The sequence below is a fragment of the Mesoplodon bidens genome (assembly GCF_964165515.1).
Source record: "Mesoplodon bidens genome assembly, chromosome: 9".
NCBI lineage: Eukaryota > Metazoa > Chordata > Mammalia > Artiodactyla > Ziphiidae > Mesoplodon > Mesoplodon bidens.
The window spans coordinates 10885261-10904318 of NC_138166.1; the positions used below are offsets into that span (position 1 = coordinate 10885261).

The 19058-nt window shown below is 50.8% G+C and overlaps 1 protein-coding gene across 10 annotated transcripts in view; it reads right to left on the minus strand.

The window, feature by feature from the left end:
• Nucleotides 1-19058, minus strand: part of SRPK2 (SRSF protein kinase 2) — a 236111-nt gene that overhangs the window by 9226 nt on the left and 207827 nt on the right. For 6 of the 10 annotated variants that reach the window (XM_081244889.1, XM_081244886.1, XM_081244890.1 and 3 more), the window contains 5 exons: nucleotides 18034-18516; nucleotides 11050-11150; nucleotides 10828-10935; nucleotides 5949-6018; nucleotides 5252-5344 (listed from right to left, as the gene is read on the minus strand). In XM_081244889.1, coding sequence (XP_081101015.1) covers nucleotides 5252-5344; nucleotides 5949-6018; nucleotides 10828-10935; nucleotides 11050-11150; nucleotides 18034-18516 — 855 coding nt within the window. Of the gene's footprint in view, nucleotides 1-4802; nucleotides 4896-5251; nucleotides 5345-5948; nucleotides 6019-10827; nucleotides 10936-11049; nucleotides 11151-18033; nucleotides 18517-19058 lie in introns of all 10 variants that reach the window. The other 4 variants (XM_081244887.1, XM_081244895.1, XM_081244888.1 and 1 more) reach the window with 2 other exon arrangements.

The window sequence follows — 19058 nt, forward strand, 5'->3', positions numbered from 1 at the left end:
TTCTCTTCACAGAAATAAGAGAATCGGTTGATTTTTAGGTAATTCTGGAGCTAAGTTAAAATCATTCTAACAGGGCTTCCCTGGTGGTGCAGTGGTTGAGAGTCCACCTGCCGATGCAGGGGACACGGGTTCGTGCCCCGGTCCGGGAAGATCCCACGTGCCACGGGGCGGCTGGGCCCGTGAGCCATGGCCGCTGAGCCTGCACGTCCGGAGCCTGTGCTCCGCAACGGGAGAGGCCACAACAGTGAGAGGCCCGCGTACCGCAAAAAAAAAAAAAAAAAAATCATTCTAACAAGTTTCATCTCAACATTAAAAATTAAGAATAGTGCCTCTTTTAAAACCCAGCTCCTGGGATTTCCCTGGTGGTCCAGCAGCTAGGGCTCCACGCTTTCACTGTTGAGGGCACAGGTTTGATCCCCGGTCAGGGAACTAAGATCCCACAAGCAGCGTGGCGTGGCCAAAACTAAACAAAACTAAACTAAACTAAACTAAAAACCCAGCTCCTGAGTTTCGCCCTCCGTTCTCACCCCCTCCTACACTTTTCCTCATCTTCTGCTGGACACCACTTATCCTGATGCCATCCCCTGCAAATGTACTCCTTTGGCTACACAGAAGTTTCTTGCATGCTCTGAAATTCTCCACTGTATTCAAGAGGTCTTCGGTCTGACACATAGTATCGCTCACATATATTACAATACACTCAACGCCCTCATCTAGAATCAAGTACTTTTTCCTTTTTAAAGTTAACTGTCTCCTCTCATACTTCCATTCTCAATACAGCAACTTCTACTAAAATGATGGCTACTGATGGCTCAACAGAGTATTTGCTCGGCAGCACAGTAAGGTGTGCTCCTGGCTGTACTGTTTTTCTCGCCATCACCCGAGGGCTGGGACACTGTCCCGGGTTTGTGTCTTAGTCCATTCAGGCTGCCTATCACAAAATATGACTGACTAGGGGGCTTACAAGCAACAAGTTCACTTCTCACAGTCCTGGAGGCAGGGCACCAGCACAGGCAGGTGAGGGCCCTCTTCCAGCTCAGAGATCTCCTGTGTCCTCAGGTGGCGGAGGGGCTCGCGAGCTCTCTGTGTCTCTTTGTGAGGCACTATGCCACCCATGCCTTTACACGCCACCCATGCCTTTACACGCCACCCATGCCTTCACGTCACCCGTGCCTTTACACACCTTCCAACAGCCCCGCTCCTAACACTGTCACCCTTAGAGGGTCAGGAACGGGTTTGGAGGGACCCACTCAGACCACAGCAGGACAGCATGGGGACAGAATCCACAGAGGTGCTTACTTCTGTTGGGCCACACCCTGACACCCTGACCAAGATGGCTTTCCTTAAAGACGTTTGGTGGCTAATGCCCACACCCAAAGGAATGACCAGCAGATTCAACCCCAACAGGGTGAGAACAGTAATTATATTCCCAGCCACAAAAATCCAGCTCAGTTTTAATAAAACGCCTGGCCAAGAAATACGTTAAACTAGTAGCAGTCATTTTACCCTGACTTGTAAGCAAGACGACGCCACTCAGCTGCACTTGACCTTCAGCTTTAATGCACAGACCCCCCTCCCCTTCCCTGGCCTCGAGGTGGGGATGGAACCTGCTTCCCACCAGGAGAGCGCAGAGCAGGGAGGGCTGCTGCTCAGCCCTCTCGGCTCCCGCTGCTTTGCCAACGTGGCGTAAGCAACGTAAAAGCGGTTTTCAATGTCACCTTTCTCTATCAGTTCTGGCACAAAGGTGTGTTAGAAAAAATTTAAATGGATACACTTAAGAGTCCATTATTTCCAAAACGTGTATCCACCCCCCAGGCGCCCCGGAACACATCTTTAATGCAACCATCACGCCCCTCATCCCAAGGGACATGGTGAACTCGACTTCAGGACGGGCCCTCATTCGTCATAGTACTATGCCCGTGACTTCTGTGAAAACCCTAAATCCCTTTTGAGTTCCACAGTTACCATAAACAAACAATCATCAGGAGAGAACTTAAGCCCCAATTCCCAGTCATTTTAGGGGATTTCTTGCCTAATCATCCCAAGGAAGGAAAAAAGGACTCTAGTCACCACAGTAACACAAGTCCACGTGTGGTCGGCCTGTCTCTACCAAGGATGCCAGATGCACTTCACTTCCACAGACCACCTTCAAACAAGCTCCTCAGAAAAGAGCCCACGCACACAACCCCTACAGCACACATACGTAACAACCTGACGATGGAACAGCAAGGTCCCGTGCAAGCACTTTATACTCCCATCTGGGTGCAGGCAGTGGTCCACTTGTCCAAGGAGTAGGGAGCTTATGGAAAGGCCAGTGTGAAAGCCGCCCTCCAGCATGAGGGACCCAGGACAAGAGAGCTGTGAGCTAGAACCAAGCACCCGCCAACATCAGTCCCCCAGGCATCGCTCATCAGGTTCGCTCAAGGAGCCCCACAGGTGGGATGAGGAGAGGGCTCCAGGCGCACTGCCGGCTCTGGGCTGGGACTCAGCAGGTGTTGCCCCCGGTCCCTGCAGCTCAGACCAGGGGCAAAGCCTAACAGGAGCAAGAGTCGCAGAGCAGCCATCTCCACGAGCAAACCCGACCACAGGCTGCTGGCAGGGGTACCTCCAAATCATTTGCCTGACTTCACTTTCTCACCACTCAGGGCCCCCCCACCTTGTGTTCCTCTTCAACTTCTTCGCCATTGTGCACAGTACCGGTTCCTCACCCACAGACGACGGACAGGGACGGCAGAGCCCAGCCGCCCTACACAGCCTCCCCACTTCAGAGGGCAGGACGGCAGCGGCACAACTGAAGGCACAACCCTGTGCGCCTCCGCTGGCTGTCGGTCCTCACCACGCCTGGTGCCTGAGGGGAGGAGGGAGGCTCCCACAGCCCCCTGTGCTCGAGGATCAGGGGCTGTGGTCCAGAGCCCTCCTGGGCCCTCTCCCTTCCCCGCCAGGGCACCCGCAGGCCAATACTGCGACTTGCCTGACACATCAGGCTGCCAGCTCCTGGCTGCCCTCCCCCACCTGACCATGGTGAAAGCCATGGCTGGGGCAGGTCATCTACCAGCCAAGTCCTCCTGAGGCCCAGGCCATCTCCCATAGGCTCTGAAAACATTCTGAAATGTGGAAGAAGGAGTCAGTCTGCTTTGATTAAAATAAACACGACTCCCCAAGCCACAGCATCCCAGGCCAAAATAATCCAGAGCTTTCCCTTGCTTCAACTATGTTCAAATAACATTTTCTGGAAACTTCCTAGAAACAGCCCACTCTCTCAGTCATACTGCTGTCCAGTTCACAACGCGCACAGCGTTATCCTGTTTATAACTCTGCTTTAGCAATAACGGAAACAGTTCCTAATGTGCCGCGTGGTGCAGACATCCTCTCACGCCTTCTTGTATCAAGGATGCGCTCACTGGAAGTCACCCCCACTGACAGCCTCGGAGACGATGTGACACGCCATGCCCAGCCCCCCAGCACGCTCCAGCCCCAGCTGTGCCACTGAACACACTGCCCTGAGCACGACTTGAGACTGCGTGCGAGGCTGGGTGTGGCGGGGGACCCTGTACCTGCTTAAGTGACCCAGACTCGAAGACCAGAGCCTCAGAACGAAAATTAATACGTGTCTGAAGAACATCTTTCCTCGACAATGTTTTTTCCTCTGATGAGCTTTAAAAAGGAAATAACAAGATATTGCATCCAGTTACGTATTTCAGAGGCTACCCACTGGGTGTTCCCAAAAAACCTAAGAGTTGTGGCCAACGCTCTCAGAGTACCTGAGCAAGAAACCACTGTCTTGGCATATGGTTCACTCTCAGGCCTCATGCATTCACGGGGAGACGGAATTTAAGGGGTAAGACAGGACTGGTTAGCTGAACATACCAAAGTATATCATAAAAGGTTATTACTCTACAAGAATTCCTTATCTCACAGGAAAGTAAAAAGTCAAATTGGTTTTCCCAATTTGGCTAAAGCAGGGGAGACAGAGTATCTAGTACTTGCAGAAATTTCTAGAAACTCCACGTCCCGCTCACATCAACTTTAAACAGTTCTTTTTTAATGGGAATTGCATCACCCACCCCACCCCACCCCGTCCAAATCAAAGCTGGAAAAACAGGAGTTAAGAGGACTACCTATGCCCACATCAAAGACTATGGCATTGGGGAAGGGCTCTGTAAAAATAAATTCCCCGGGGCTTTTGGGTGTTTTTAAAAAATTGATCCCTCACTAGGGACTACACAGGGCAAGGAGAGTTGTTCTAGGTCATGCCAAGGAAGATCACGAGAAGTGCAATATGAAAATGAATCACCTGCAGGACAGTGTGAGGCAATGCACTGGGAGAAGAACATCTGATTCATAAGAACGTGAGGCACACGGGGCTTCACAGGCCCACCCCCCTACGGAACAGCTCAGACCCATGAAACAGGACGCAGACGGACAGGCACTAAGTCCAGTCTCTAGGCCACCTCCGCTCCACTGCAAAAACACTCTGGTTCCAGGAACGATGTGGGAAATGGAAAGGCAAGCCTAGCTGCTTTCTAAAAATCATTTAAACTCTTTTACAAATACTTGAATACATGAATTGGTGCTTGGCATAAAGGAGAGGTGTGGAGGAGGTCAAAGGATTTTCGGAAGATCGTTCTCTTACAAAATTCTTATTCCACAGATATCAGATGATTCTTTATTTCTTGAGAGCCTTCTTCAGCAGACTCCCCCAGCAGTAAGTCCAGATCCTTCTCCACTGCCCAACGCGAACGCACAATTTCTCCTTTGGGAGAGGATTACGCTGAAAATTAGTGTTGCATAAATACCGTTACCTTTTCTGGTGAAAAACTCCTTGGAATATTTCCCCAACATAGCGTATTTTCGAGGGACTTTCCCCAGCAGTTCAATGATCAATGCTATGTGATCTGCATTGGGAAACAATGCCAGCAAAACAGAAACACACGACAATTTAATCAGTACACTGCATGCAGACACTGCCATCGCCCGCGCAGACAGAAACAGAGCGCAGCGTCAACAACCAGAGCACAGGCTCTGCCCGAGTGGCCAGATTCAAGGCACCGCAGAGGAGCTGATGCACAGGGTGACCGCAGGACGGGGCCAGGCAGGGGCTCCTTCTCAACTCTGAAGTCAGCACAGGAATTCTGCTGGGTTGCTTTTGGAATTTAGGAGAAAGGCCTTTGTCACCATTAATGATACAACCAGCAGCTGCTATTCCATTTCTGTCTGCATCGTGGCGCTTTTCAAAAAGAAGAGGTACTACCTCTGCGATTGAAGAATTCCCGAGAATATTTTCCAGACAGAGCAAAGTGCCTTGGGATACTGCCTAGCAGCTCTATGATGTGGGCTATGTGGTCTATGGAGGAGAGAAAAAAAAGGACACGGGAATGGGAGGGGCAAAGGGAGGGATGGGATAAAAGAAGAGGGGGAAAAATTGAAATTAGTAAAAAATCAGAGATAGAATCAAATCAACAATGTGTGCAGCACATCCACCCAGAGGCTTCTGGGACTGGCAGGCCTCAGGCCCCATCTGGAGCATTAACAGTGACCGATGCCAGCTCACCCCAGGCTACCCCAGCATCGCAAGCAAATAAGCATGGAGATGGTCAGGTCTGCAGATGGGAATTCAAGCCAGAGTTGCCTGGTTTTAAATTCAGCCCCCAACAGGACAGAGAAGTGGGCAGCTGATCAGTGGACAAAAGGTCCACGGAGAGGCTCCGGGTTCATCCGGCCTGTCCTCTCCTGGCCAGCTGGGCTCAGGCCTGCGGGGGCGGGCTGAGGCCCGAGGGCTCTCCAAAGCGTCGCCAGTGCCAGGAGGCTCTCTGCCCAGTCACTGCAGCTGAGGGGGCTTCAGGCTCAAAGGGAGAGCATCTGAATTTGGTGCAAAAAGACAGTATTCTCCAGAAGTTCAGGAGCCTCAGGAGACCCGGACTGAGGTCTCAGCAGGCAGCAACACTCACCTTCGTCTCTGGAATAGTCTTCCCCAGAATGCGGTTCAAACAAGTAATCTCCCGTTGCCAGCTCAAATGCCTAGGATACAACAGATGACATGCTAAGCGCTTCACGGAGACGGGCCCCAAGCCAGCAACTTCTTCTGGTACAAGAGACCTACATTTTATGAGGATCTGAATCAAACCAAAGAGCCTCCTGAAAGGGCTCAACACCAGGCTTTCTCTTCTTCCCAAAAGTTCAAAGAAGCTTCAGAAATATTCTTGTACCTCTGCTTCACGTTGCAGGAAGCCGCCGTGCGCGGGCGTGGCCGGAGCACCGCACTCTAATCTGAGGGCTCAGTCTAAGGTCCAGGTCTGTCTGACCCCAGAGCCCAGCTGCAAGCTGCAGGCTAACCTGGCCCCGGACCACGGCTGCGGCTGTTCTCCTGAAGCAAAGAACTTCATGTCTGAGCAACCGGGGGCTCCTTTCAGCTACTCGTCATCACTTCATTCACTTCTGACTCAACCAAAGGACATTCGAGAACCCAAGAAGCCCCTCTTGCTCCGTCCCCCGGGGCCAGGAGGAACCAGAGCCCCGTGCAGCCCGCCCGGGGGCGGCCAGGAGAGCGGCTTCCTGGTTACAGGGCTGTCCCCACCTGGGTGCTGGGGTCGGGAGGGAACGGGAGGGGCACTGGTTTCCCATCGCTGCCACTGAGCCCACTTCCGTTGTTCATAAGATCGTCTCAGGACTGGGAGCTTTAACTTGCTAACAGTACATAAAAATGAAAACCGCTATCGCTCTGTTGATCAAATACCATGTTTTTTTTTAAAAAACATGTTTTAAATGAGAATTTACAAGAAGTTTTAAAAAGAACAAGCTAAATCCCGTGTTTGGTTTTTCCCATACTTACTTCTCCTGTGCGTTAGATCTCGCTCTTCTGGAGGCCCTCAGGGGCCCGTCCCGCTTCACAGATGCCTGTGAGTCAGCGGCCGGGGCACCGCCTGCTCCTCTCAAGGTACCGCCCTCCCCATGGGCGCCTCGATGAGCCCACCTAGCACCAGCCTGCCCTCTCCGCTTCTGTCGAGGATCACAGGGCGTGGGCAGGCACCCGCAGGGGAAGTCTCGTCTGCCTGGGGCGGGGCCCCTCTCACAAACCCAGGTGGGCGCGCTTAGCCCAGGACCACATCTCTTCACCTTGTGTTTTTCTTTTTTATGAAAGGAGGGAGGTGGGATGCCAAGCCTGTTGCCAGCTACCCTGTGATGAGCACTAGTTCACAACTCGGGATCCCTGCCCTGAACCAGACCTGGGTCTGACGTGCCCAGTCTCAGCACAGAGTACGTCAGGCGGTCCTCTGGGCGCTGCAGGGCCTCCCCGCTCCACCCAACAAACAATAAAGATACTAGGGTCAATCCCAGATCAGGGTAAAACACCTCACATTTGGCCACAGGTCTATGGGGAACAAGTGGATGACACACTGAATGGCCAGAAACGTCTTTCTCATCTGGGACACAAGCCAAGAGAAAAGGGTGAAACCCTAATGGAGAAAGAAGACCCCAGAAGCCGCATGATCTAGCAAAGGAGAGCGCCAGCTGCTCTTCACCGTCCTCGGGGCCTCCCTCACTCTTCTAATGAACGTTCAAAAACATTTCAATCTGGTTGTACGTATATCTGACAGCCTAGCGCTAAGATATGTCCACTGAGTGTTCTTTGAAAGATGACCATTTTGATTAGCACCCATGTATTTCCAAGGAAACACAAGTTGAAGAAGCCTATCAATGAAATGGTTTAAAAGAAAAAAGGAAGAGGCAAGATGAAGGCTCCCCCATCATGTTTTCGGGTCCTGATTCTCTGAAGCATGAGGAGATTTTTCTTAACAACTAGGACACAGACAGCAGGCAGGGTAAACACACATCACAATGAAAACATCAGTCTCTGTACTTTACAGCTTGCTTTTATGCTGGAAACTATGAAACCATGAAAAATTATTGCCTTCAACTCAATAAGTTACTCTCGATATAACCTCTATTGTTATTGTTTATTTTCAATACTTGGGAACTCTGTACTCGGCCCAATCCCCTCAGAGGGCTTTCCCTTGGACCAGCCTCTGTCCTCAGGCTCTGGGGAGACCAGATACCCCCCTTCCTGAAATGCCATCATCCCACATCAAGTATCCCATTCTGAATAAATAAGGTCACGGATGCCTTCTGTGATGTGACCACTGCCGAGAAGTTTGGTGAAATGGGTCAGACTGGCTTTTCTTGTCTCTACAGCGCTGACTGAGGCTCACCATGGAGCCCATGGGAAGACGCCTATTCAGGGACTCTGAAACACAAGTGCAGAGCGACCAATGCCGGGGTGCACACGTCATTTTTAGATCATGCACACTTACATCTGGAGGGCTCCAGAGCTCAAGGAAAAAGAGATTCGACACCTGACAAAGCCCAGCTGCCCTGCCCAGTGGTGAAAGCTCTCCTCCCCGCCAGCAGCACAGGCACTTACCAGTGAACACGGCTACCAGCCACCACTCTCAGCTCCACTAGCGTCTCTGTAAGATTTGATGCCCTTTATAACAAAGAACCCTGGGCTTTACCTCCAAGAACAGTCTGGAGCTTTACTACAGCTTGCTGTTGTGGATTCCATGCACTGTCATACACTTAAACTTCAACGGCAGCGTGGGCTGGGCAAAGACGCCTCACCTGCACCAGGTCCTCTACGAAGAACAAGAGGGGACCCCTCAGCCACGGCCTCCGGGGCGGGGGAGGGGGGATGCAGGTTTGCCCCCGCTCCCAGAAAGTCACCCTTAAACTGATTAAAAAGAGCTTCCTAAGCAGCCCAAGAAGTACTGAGGGGCCTTACGCTTCACTTCCTGGGAAGCGGGGAGGCAAAGGAGATGGAGTGAGTGCTTTTCCTCAGGCGTCTGCTCTTGACGTTGGCGCCCCCGTTCACAGCAGCTGCAGGGCTCAGCAGGACAGGAGGCTGTGTGGAGGGGCAGACCCTCACCTCACAGAAGGCCAGACAGGGAGCCCGGTATAAAACCGCACTGACACCTCCACCATTATCCTACTACATCTGTGATCTTGTCCCGTTTTTCTGATTATATCACCAAAATTCAACACCCCGACTTAGAAGCACAGGATTTCAGAGCTGAAAGCGTCTGCAGAGTGTAAATGAGGGGACACGGCCCCTTCTGTGCTGCTGGGGAGGAGGAGGGCCTGACCTCACCACACCCTGAGGTCCAACAGCCCCGCAGCTCCCACTGCTGAAGGCGCCCCCTTCTGCTGACCTGGCCGCTGCCTCCCACTGCTTCCAGCCCCCAGGCCCCCTCCCCGCTGCCCCCCCACTCGCCCACAGGGAGCCTCACCCCTGTCCACACAGCAGGCCCTGCATTCTAAGGAACCATGACACGTCCACCAATTCTCTCTCTCTCTTTTTTTAATTTAAAAAGAGTTATTAAAAAGAAAAAAGACTAGAGCGACTACCACCCCCCACCCCCTGGCCTCTGGCCCATGATCTCCGACCCCCGCCCTCCTCCCACTCTAATAACCTCCCTCATTCAGAAGTCAGCCCCGCCCGCCCGGGCTGGCCCGGCCATCTGGTCCACCAATTCTTTTAGCCCTCCTTGTCCATACCTAGCAAGGCAAGGGCTCAGTTTTTGATACTTACTGAGAAGCTTAATTTTAAACTTATTCTCTGGCATTACCCGTCAGAGCAACATGGGAACAGAAGGGCACACTGTTCTAGATTTGTTGGGCCATACTGGCTGCAAACTTGAAAAACACAGAACATCCACTTTTTTCATGTTGTTTTAGCAAGCCCTGCTAACAGTGCTATACTCTAACACCCAAAAGAAGTGCTACAGTAACCCGTGGATAACAGACAAGTACACGTATTCTGCATTGCTTTTTTAGTGAGAAGACAAGTACCAAGCTTTACACACATGCCACGCCCTTTCATTTAAATATCAGAGGAGAATTTGGAGAAAAAATGAGGAAAGCATGAAACACCTCGTGAAGCAAGAGACACATGCATCCCCTTCTCCAACAAAGGACCGCAAAGCTCGGTCCACTAAGAGGAAGGTGACAAACTGACCAGGAAACAGGACCAAGAGAGAAACTGAAACTGGCTTATGGACGAGGGACCATTCATGCTTATTCATGCTTATTCATGCTTGTCGGTTCACAGGTAAGGAGCAGGTGAGAAGAGGCATGGTGGGGCTGAGGCGAGTGTAGACACAACCAGACTTCTGATGCACACAAGCGGCGGAAACCATGGCTACACCACGCTGGAGACACAAGAGGCAGCCTGAGGCCCTGAGGAAAACCATCGCTGAGCTGCCTAAGGGAACAGACTCGATCAAACGGGGGACAGGTGGCTGCTGGTGCCTCAGACGTGGCTGGACACAGCCTAGAGCCGAAAGGCAGAACAGTCTCTAGACTCTGCTGAACAGAAGGAGAGAGACTGAACACCGCTATGTGGGGAAATCCTCTCTCTCCAGCAAGGAGACAAGGTCTGACACAGCCCCTCAGACCACCTTCCCCTAAATCGCAGCTGTCTCATCGTCCTCCACGGCCCGAGTGAGGGGACTGCGCGCAGCCTGCAAGCTTCCAGGAGCCACAGGGGCTCCCTGAAGTCACTGTCACCACAGCAGGGCTCCGATTCTCGGGGCCGTGGGCCACAGAGGGCCTCGCGAGGTCGTCTCTCACAAGACCAAACCAAAACACACACCAGGACACGCCAGAGAAGGTCTCTTAAGATACCGCAGGCAGCCACCTTCCCCTCACCCACCCCTCAGTGGACAACCTTCACGGTCAGAAAGCTTCAGCCACAGGCCCTGGTGAGGCTGCCCCACCACGGGAACTAAAAGGATGAGCCTTTACACAGAGGAAAATGGCAAAGGCCGTTCTTACCATACACGCCGTACTCCAAATGTCAGCAGGGGTACTGTAACCTGCTCCTATTAAAACCTCTATGGATCTATACTGACGCGTCTGGATGTCTTCTGTGAAGTGTTTATGCTGGAAGGGAACAGACTGCATTACCGTGGAGGACCACAGACATTAAACGAGAGAAAAAGCATCTTCTAATACATGATCACAACCGAAATGTTTTAGAAAGAAAACTCTACTTACCACCCAACAAGCGTTTCCCAGGTCGGCAATTTTAACTCTAATTTTATCTGCATTCCGTGGGTCCAGGGGATTCACCAACAGGTCGGCTGCCCGGGTTTTTGCTGGCATGAGCAAACAGCAGGACAGTTAGTGCCTGGGATAAGTGGTTTGCGTGTGTGCACACAATGCTTGCTGGGCACAGTCTCCTTTTCTAGAAAAGCGGTGGGTGATCATTTGCCTGGAATCCTGTAAGTTGAACTCAACAGAATTTAAATTCGTGGTCTCCACCTCTGGAAAATACTTCGCAAGAGAGCAAACTGCCCAGAGACCCCATGGACACTGCCTTGCCCTTTCTCCTTTCTCCCCATCCTTCACCGAGCAGGTCAGCCCTGCTTGGTTCCTCTGTCTTTTAGCTGCTCCTCATTAGGCCATGCCAGTTCCCTAATGGACCCCGGCTAGCTCAGAAGTGCGTTACCACTTAACGTGAGGGTAGAGAGAACGCTCCCCAGGGGGTGCCCAGCCCTTCCTAAGTGGCCCACAGCCCTCACCTCTCCCTCTGCCTGGGCCGAGCACAGACACCTCAAGAGTTAGATGATGGCTGATTAACAAATACAGATGGGCAGGGACTAATCAATTCTGGTTTAGCCGTGGACAAGGGACACTCCAGAACAGAGGTCTCTTGAGATGGCCCGGGCCCTCTGAGGTCCCTCACGGACTTGTCAAAGACTCAAGCCACTCTCAACCCCCGGGAACCCTGAGGAATTCTCAACAGTAGGCACGGGGCCGGGATTCTCAGGGCTGCGGGGCCAGAGAAGCTTTTCAGACAAGCACAGACCAGGCCTGCAGAAAGCACAGTTAACCAAGGGGCAGTGACAAAGAAGAAGAATGTGGTGAGGCCCAGACAGAAAAGGCTGAAGTGACTCAGCATCTCCATCAAACCTCAAACTGACCGGCAAGCTGGGATTTCTGGTAAAGATGAGATGTAACCATGGTTTTTCATTCATTTCAGAAGTAATTCTGAAACGGTACTCAGAGACAAAACAGAAAAGCCCGCTCAATGCAGAATATTAAACACCCTTTAGCTCACTCGAAGGTGGGGACTGCTGGAATGACTGTCCCTCCTCTGGGTAGATGCGTGCTGTGGAGCTCGGCACCCCAGGTGGGCGGCAAGGCCAGGCTGCGTGCACCGTGAGCAGGGCAGGGAGTAGGCGACGCACCCAGGACCTGGGGCGCCCACAGAGCTCCCCAGGAGGGGCCAGAAAATGCAAGAGAGCTCTGGCAACGTTTTAACCCTCAAGACCTGTTCCTCAGACTTACGGATCAACCCAAGCCTGCCAGGCCCACACACTCCCTTCTTGCTATCTGCCCTACACCACGTCCCTCTTTATGTGAGGACACTGATCCACAGTGAGGCCTCACCAAAGGCCAGGTATGAGCCGAGGAGAAGAAACACAGGAAATCAGAAATGATAAGGACAGCACCACAAAGGCACACACAGAGAGGCAAGGTGTTCACACCGAACAGGGAGTGGGCTGAGAAACCGAGTTCTAGAAGAAACCTAAAATGCCCACCCAACAAACAGATGGCCAGCACTGGAAATGGCTTAGATGGATCCCTCATGTCATTTAATAAAGGAGACTCGGCAGGCAAGAAAATGGAACGTGAGGTTTGCAGAACTGGATTCAAATCTGTTTCTACGTCTATACGTGACAAGACTCTGGCAAATGACTTAAACTCCGAGGCTCAGTCCTCCGTAAAGGAGGAAGAGGAAGGGACCACCCCTCCTCCGCCAAAAAATAAAAATGGAAAAAGGACCAAACACAGGAGAGCTACGGCAGCGCCTGGCTGCCGGGTCCAGGGGCTCCCGCCTGCCGCCACCAGCCAGACCACCCTCTTGAGGCCAGGGCTTCTGAACGGCCAGTGAGGGACCAGCCAAAGCCCCCGCGGCACAGAGAGGATGGGAGGCCAAGCCGTGGCTTCCGGCACCGCACACCACTGAGATCCAAGGCCTGGCAGGGGAAGAGGATGAGGGGGCAGGTTCTGGCTGAGCTGCCGGCAAGGGTGCTCGAGTGGAGAGAGGGGATCCGAAACCGCCCCCTCCTCCAGGCGTCGTTCTAAAGACATCACGCACGAGCCACTTCAGCTAGAGGACAAGCACCTTAAAAACACAACATCACACACCTTCGGTACAGATCCCCCTCGACTTACGACGGGCTGACGTCCCAAAAAACCCATCAAAAGTTGAAAATATCGTTAAGTTCAAAATGCATTTAATTACACATCACCTACCACACGTCACAGCTGAGCCCAGTACCTTCAACATCACTCAGGACACTTACGTTAGCCCACAGTTGGGCAAAAGCAACGAACACGAAGCCTACTTCATAATAAACTGTGCTGATATCTCATGTAATTTACTGCATCCTGTACTGAAAGTGAAAGGCAGACGGGCCGTCTGGGCACAGAGTGGTGGTACCTGTGCCAGCTGTCCGCTCGCGTGACCGCGTGGCTGCCTGGGGGCTGCCCAGCATCACAAGGTGGGGTCCTGCAGTGTATCACTCTCCCGGGAAAAGATCACAGTTGAAAACGAGAAGCACAGCTTGTACAGAACGCGCTTCGATTTCGAACCATCGTAAAGTCGACTCTTCGTTAATTCAGGGGCCACCTGTACAGTCTCTTTGTATTTAATGTCCCTCGTTTATGAGCACTAGACGACGTCTCTTTGGTGACATGCTGTTATTCTCCTAGTTCGTGTCTATGCGTGGTTACCAGGCGCACAATGCATTCCAAATGATACTAGGGAATCCACCTCAACATTTTAACTGTATTAAGAACGCAAAGGACGTAAAAGAGAACCAGCTTGCACTTCTTTTCCCAGTGTGCCGGTTTCCTGCTCTGGGTAATCTGTAAAAGGTTACCTGAGTACAACACTCAAAAAGGCCCGTTTAAACACAGGGACAGTCACACCTGCTGTGCAGTCGTACGAGTTTTGCTTTGCCCAGAAATCAGATCACCTCCCGTGATTCAGGCGCTATTATGCAACTACCACAGCTCTTCCCTGCTCTCTGCTTCTACCAAGGAGGGAATGAAAAGTGGGAAGAGAGGCGGGAAGACTTCACTTCAGGAAGGGCTGGAGCCCTTAAGTCATTCTGATAACCTGGTCTCTGGGTGACACTGTACTCACTCCATCTGAGGTGATCCTAGGAACCAGCAACATGGCAGCCAGTGGGGCCTCAGTGATGAAACAGCCAGCATCACTCATCTGCAAGGCACTGTGCTAGGCCCACACTGGCACTTTTATGCTTAAAACATCCTTACAAGGAAGGCATGAATACCCTCTTTATACGCAGGAGATTTAGTACCAGCCTGAAGAAAGAGCAGAACTAGGAGATTTAATGCCCAAGCCTGACCTGTGTGTTCACAAATAGGTGCTGTGAGTATCTACTGAGTCCGCTCTACGTGCCAGACGTTACCCTGGCACCGGGAAGAGAATCAACAGGACATACAAGGTTCCGCCACCACACCCCAAATTAGGAAACTCACACACTTGCTGGGAATATGAGTGATAACTAAAATGAATGATTCACACACCATGTCAGTAGCTCTATATGCTAAGAAGAAAAACACAGTGGAGAAAGGAGATGGCTACTGATGAGGGTGTTTGCCCACGGGCGGGGGTGGAGAGGGCGTGTTTCCTGAGAAAGTGGCCTTTGAGGAGAGGCCTGAACAAAGGGAGGCACAGAGGAGAGAAGCCCTGGGCAGAGAGGACAGCAAGAGCAAAGCGCCAAGAGGCAGAGACAAGCCTGCACCCTTGAGGAAGCTCAGGAAGAAGGCAGTGTGGGAGGGGCGGAAAGAGCAGGGGAAATAGAGGCGGGTGGAACGCGGGCGGGACGGACTGCACAGGGCTGTGAGCTTTGGAGGACGACGCCTCTGCGGGTTATGCTACACGGTCGGGGGGCGGGGGGGGGCGGCGGGGAACGTGCTTTAAAAAGCTGTCTCGGGACTGTTCCTTGGGGAACAGACTAGGGGTGAGAAGAGTGTGGAGTCGTGTTCCAGCAGCCTAGCCAAGGACTGCCACTGACATGGGTCACTACTAGGCGAGGGGGAAGGGATTCAACACACACCTTGCAGGTACCACCCTGCTCCCAGGCCTCTGTGCTTCAGATGTGCTGAGCCCAGATACATGCTACGGCTCCAGCAGTAATAACCCAAGAGGAAACCTCCTCTTTTCAACCTTCAGTGGCTACAAAACTACTCCAGGGAGAAGCTCACATCCTTAGCCTGGCATGTAAGTTCTTTCTCAATCTTCTCATCGTGGCCCCAGCTTTTCTTCTACTGTTTCCTAACGTATCCGTTCTGCTATAAAGACAAGGATCTACACAAACTCAGGAAAGGATGTTTCTCTCGCCTCATGTTCTTGTAGTACCTGGTGGCCAACTTCCAGTCTCTAGACCATACCCCTTCCATGTAGGAGACAAAACACCTCCCCTGCGGGAGGCTGTCCATGGTTATCCAAAGACCAGGCTGCAAACCCAAGCCGAGTGCCTCCAGATAAATGACGGGATCAATGAAAAGGTCAGCTTGGTAAGAGACTAGGATCAATGAAAAAAACAGACCTCCTATTTCTCCCTGATGCAATATTCACGCAACAGCCAGGGTGCTGGGGACAGAATGTGTTTTGGACGAAGTAAAATTCTAACTGTGAAAGGACAAAGGTGGGAGAATGGAAGAATATAGCCAGGTATCACTCATTTGTTGGTTCCTTATTCAATAAATGCTTATCTTAGCACTGACTTAGACGCTGAGGATACACAGATAGAAATACACAGCACTCTCCAAGCGTTCACATCCTAGTGAAGAGGAAGACAGTGGAAACGAACAACGAACACACAGTGAAGAAAAGTATGGCCAGTAGGAAAAGAGGAGAACGAGAACTGGGACCTGCCAGGGAACACAGTGAGGACCCAACAGAAGAAAAGAGGTGTGCCCAAACAAACAGGAGGAAGCATTCCAAGCAGGAGGGAAAGCATCAGCAAAGGCACAGAAGCGTGAGCAAGCATGCCATGTTCACACAGACACTTGTTATTATGTCTTAAAAATAAATGGGGAAGAGACTATGCTACACCTGAGATTACTAAACCTTTCCACTGTTTACTCCATCAGTAAAAGATGTTTGAGCACTCATTTCAATATATGCATGTTTATAAACTTTACATATGACTGTTCCTATATATTATGTACATTATAAAAAACATTTAAAAAATATCAATAGCAAAAACTACTTGGAGACATGGCCGACTCCAGCCTGGGGCAGGGAGAGTATGAACCTGGGCACATGGCTCTAGAAGAGCAAGGGGGCACCTGAGGAATCATGGGGTTCTGTCAAAAGGACTTAAGAGCCAACCTGAGGAGGCTCACACAGACCAAATGTGGGATGATCCTGGCATTCAAAAAAAAGCTGTAAACGATAACACACAATTCAATGTGTTAATTAAAGAGAAAAAAAAAAATCCATGAGTCCACGATACGAAGGAACGCGTGAGAGACTGCAGGGAGGGTGGTATCTCCAGAAAGGGCATGGAAGCCTCCCTCCAGTCCCATACACCACGCCCTACACATCCCTTCCATCTGGAGGTTCCTGACTTACATCCTTTTTTGATAAACTGATTATCTAGCAAGTAAACTGTTTTCCTGAGTTCCATGAGCTGCTCTAACAAATTTATCCAACCCCAGGGCAGCGTCATGGAAACCTCTGATTTACAGCTGATTGTTCAGAAGCACAGGTGACAACATGGACTTGTGATGGATGTGGGGGGAGTGCAGGGGGAGACCGACACCGTCTTGTGAGACGGAGCCCTTAACCCTGGGACCTGACACTACCTCCAAGTAGTGTCAGACTTTACTTCAATTGCAAGACACCGAACTGGTGCCGGAGAATTGTTTAGGTGGGGAGACACCCCTACACACACGCTTGGTAACCAAAAGCGTCAGCAGTAATATGGGAGCAGAATGAGAGTACAGGAGACACAGAGGTGGGTTTTTCCTCAGATGAGGCTACACTCCTCGTGAAGGCGTTTCATTAAGCACCTTCGAACCCTCTGGTCAGGGTAAAGGTAAACAGGAGCAGAATGTGTCTGTCCAATCACAAATTGTACATATATACGGCCTTAGGATGCCTAGCTGTGGCCAAGGAGTAACAGAGAAGGCTTTGCAGGTCTCTCGGCTACTGGAATCAAAGGGGCTGCAGAACATCCTGAGCTGCTTGCAGGGCCGGCCCATCACCTGACTCGCCGTGTGTTAACATTCTTGCCAGCAGAGGGAGCAGAGGCGGTTTCTGAGCTCTTCCGCTGCGGGCCAGAATGGAGACCAACTGTGCGCGACACCCAGGGTTTGCCTACTGAAGTCCCCTAGCATGCCCCAGGCAGAGATCTGTCGTGTAGCATTCACCCTCAAAATCAGGGTTTGATATATACATCATCACCACATTTAAACCCACACCGCTTCCTTTAAAATGTCCAAAGAAGAGTCTTATAACCAAGAACGGCTATCAAAATAAAGTAAGACACTTCCTCCTCACTACAAAGAAAGAGCAGGCACACTTTTCCTTGAATAGAAACGAAACAAAACAAAAAACCAAAAACTAAATATAACACTGTCAGGTGGAAGTACAAATTGTGAATTAAACTACCCATGCTAAAAAGCTACAGGGGTAAGACGCTAGGCTTGGAAGGTTTCTGCAAATGTATGATCACTAGCTAAAGACAGGAAGAAGGAACAAAACTCAGAAACGGGATCTGATATGCAAAGAGAAAGAGAAAGCCTAGTGGCACAGAATATATTCAAAATTACACTAACTTATTCATGAGTACAAAAGTAATAAAATGGAAATGGTTAACGCATACATACACGGCTCTACCATCGCCAGCCAATTCCCTTCACAGCGTGTGTCAAGGGTATGACACCGGGGCCACTGAAAGCACACACCGGATGGGAAGGGGCACTTACTTTTTGGCAAATCCCCGGTGCTGGAGGCTGAGACTGTCCTGCTTCTGTCATGGGATGGACTGCTTTCCTCATGCTCAGTAAGCGGGGATCCCTCAGAAAGTGCAGAACCACAAGCCACAGGTTCTAAGGGCCCAGAGAACAACGAGGTGGAAAACTCTGGAAACTGGGACTCGGGCATTTTATGTCGTCCATTTGGCAATTCACCATTGAATTGTTCGTAGGAGCTGCTATATGTGTAATCGCTTTCTGCATGTGGCTCATCGAGGTTATATTCCTCGGGATTTGGGCAATCTTCCTCATCATCGTCTTCATCGTCCAGCTGCTGTTCCAGTAAGAATGGGCCATTCTCAATATGGCCATTGGTTTTGGGTGATTCCATCCAAGTGGGGTCTACGTTCACGAATTCCTGTTCGACATCATCTTCATCTTTCTCGGTGTTTTCTTTTTCAGTGTCTTCTTTCTCCTCCTGGTCCTCAGCTTCGCCTTAAAAAGTTGAAGGGTAAGAATGAGAACATGTCTCTCTCCTTAACAGAGTGCAGTAGGCACTTATCTCCTCCAACAAGAGACAAATTCGAACGTGCTAACTTCATGTGCTACAGAGCAGACACCTCTTGGCCCTCAGGGTAAAATCTTTAGGTACTCTAAATCTTATCTTTCATTTATTAAATAACTGGCCTACTCTTCTTAGAAGAAGTTAGCTCTTAGGGAAAATGGGCATAGATGAAGCTGTACTTCCATTTCTACCCTCTCCTCTATAATTTTCAGAAAAGGTCTGAGGGTACATTACTGTTAAGTAAAAGCTTAATTACAAAATGAAGGACAATCATTAGCAAGATAAAGACATGGTGTTTCTCAGACGTTTGACATTAAAAAAAAAAAAACTATTTTGAAATATTAACATATTTCTGGCACACGTTTTACAAAGCAAGTACCAGACAACTCCCCACGCTCTCCAACAAGGCCTTGGAGAGAACCACCCTCCTGTCTGAAGCATCAGCGCAGCACCAAGTCACCCTGCATGGTGA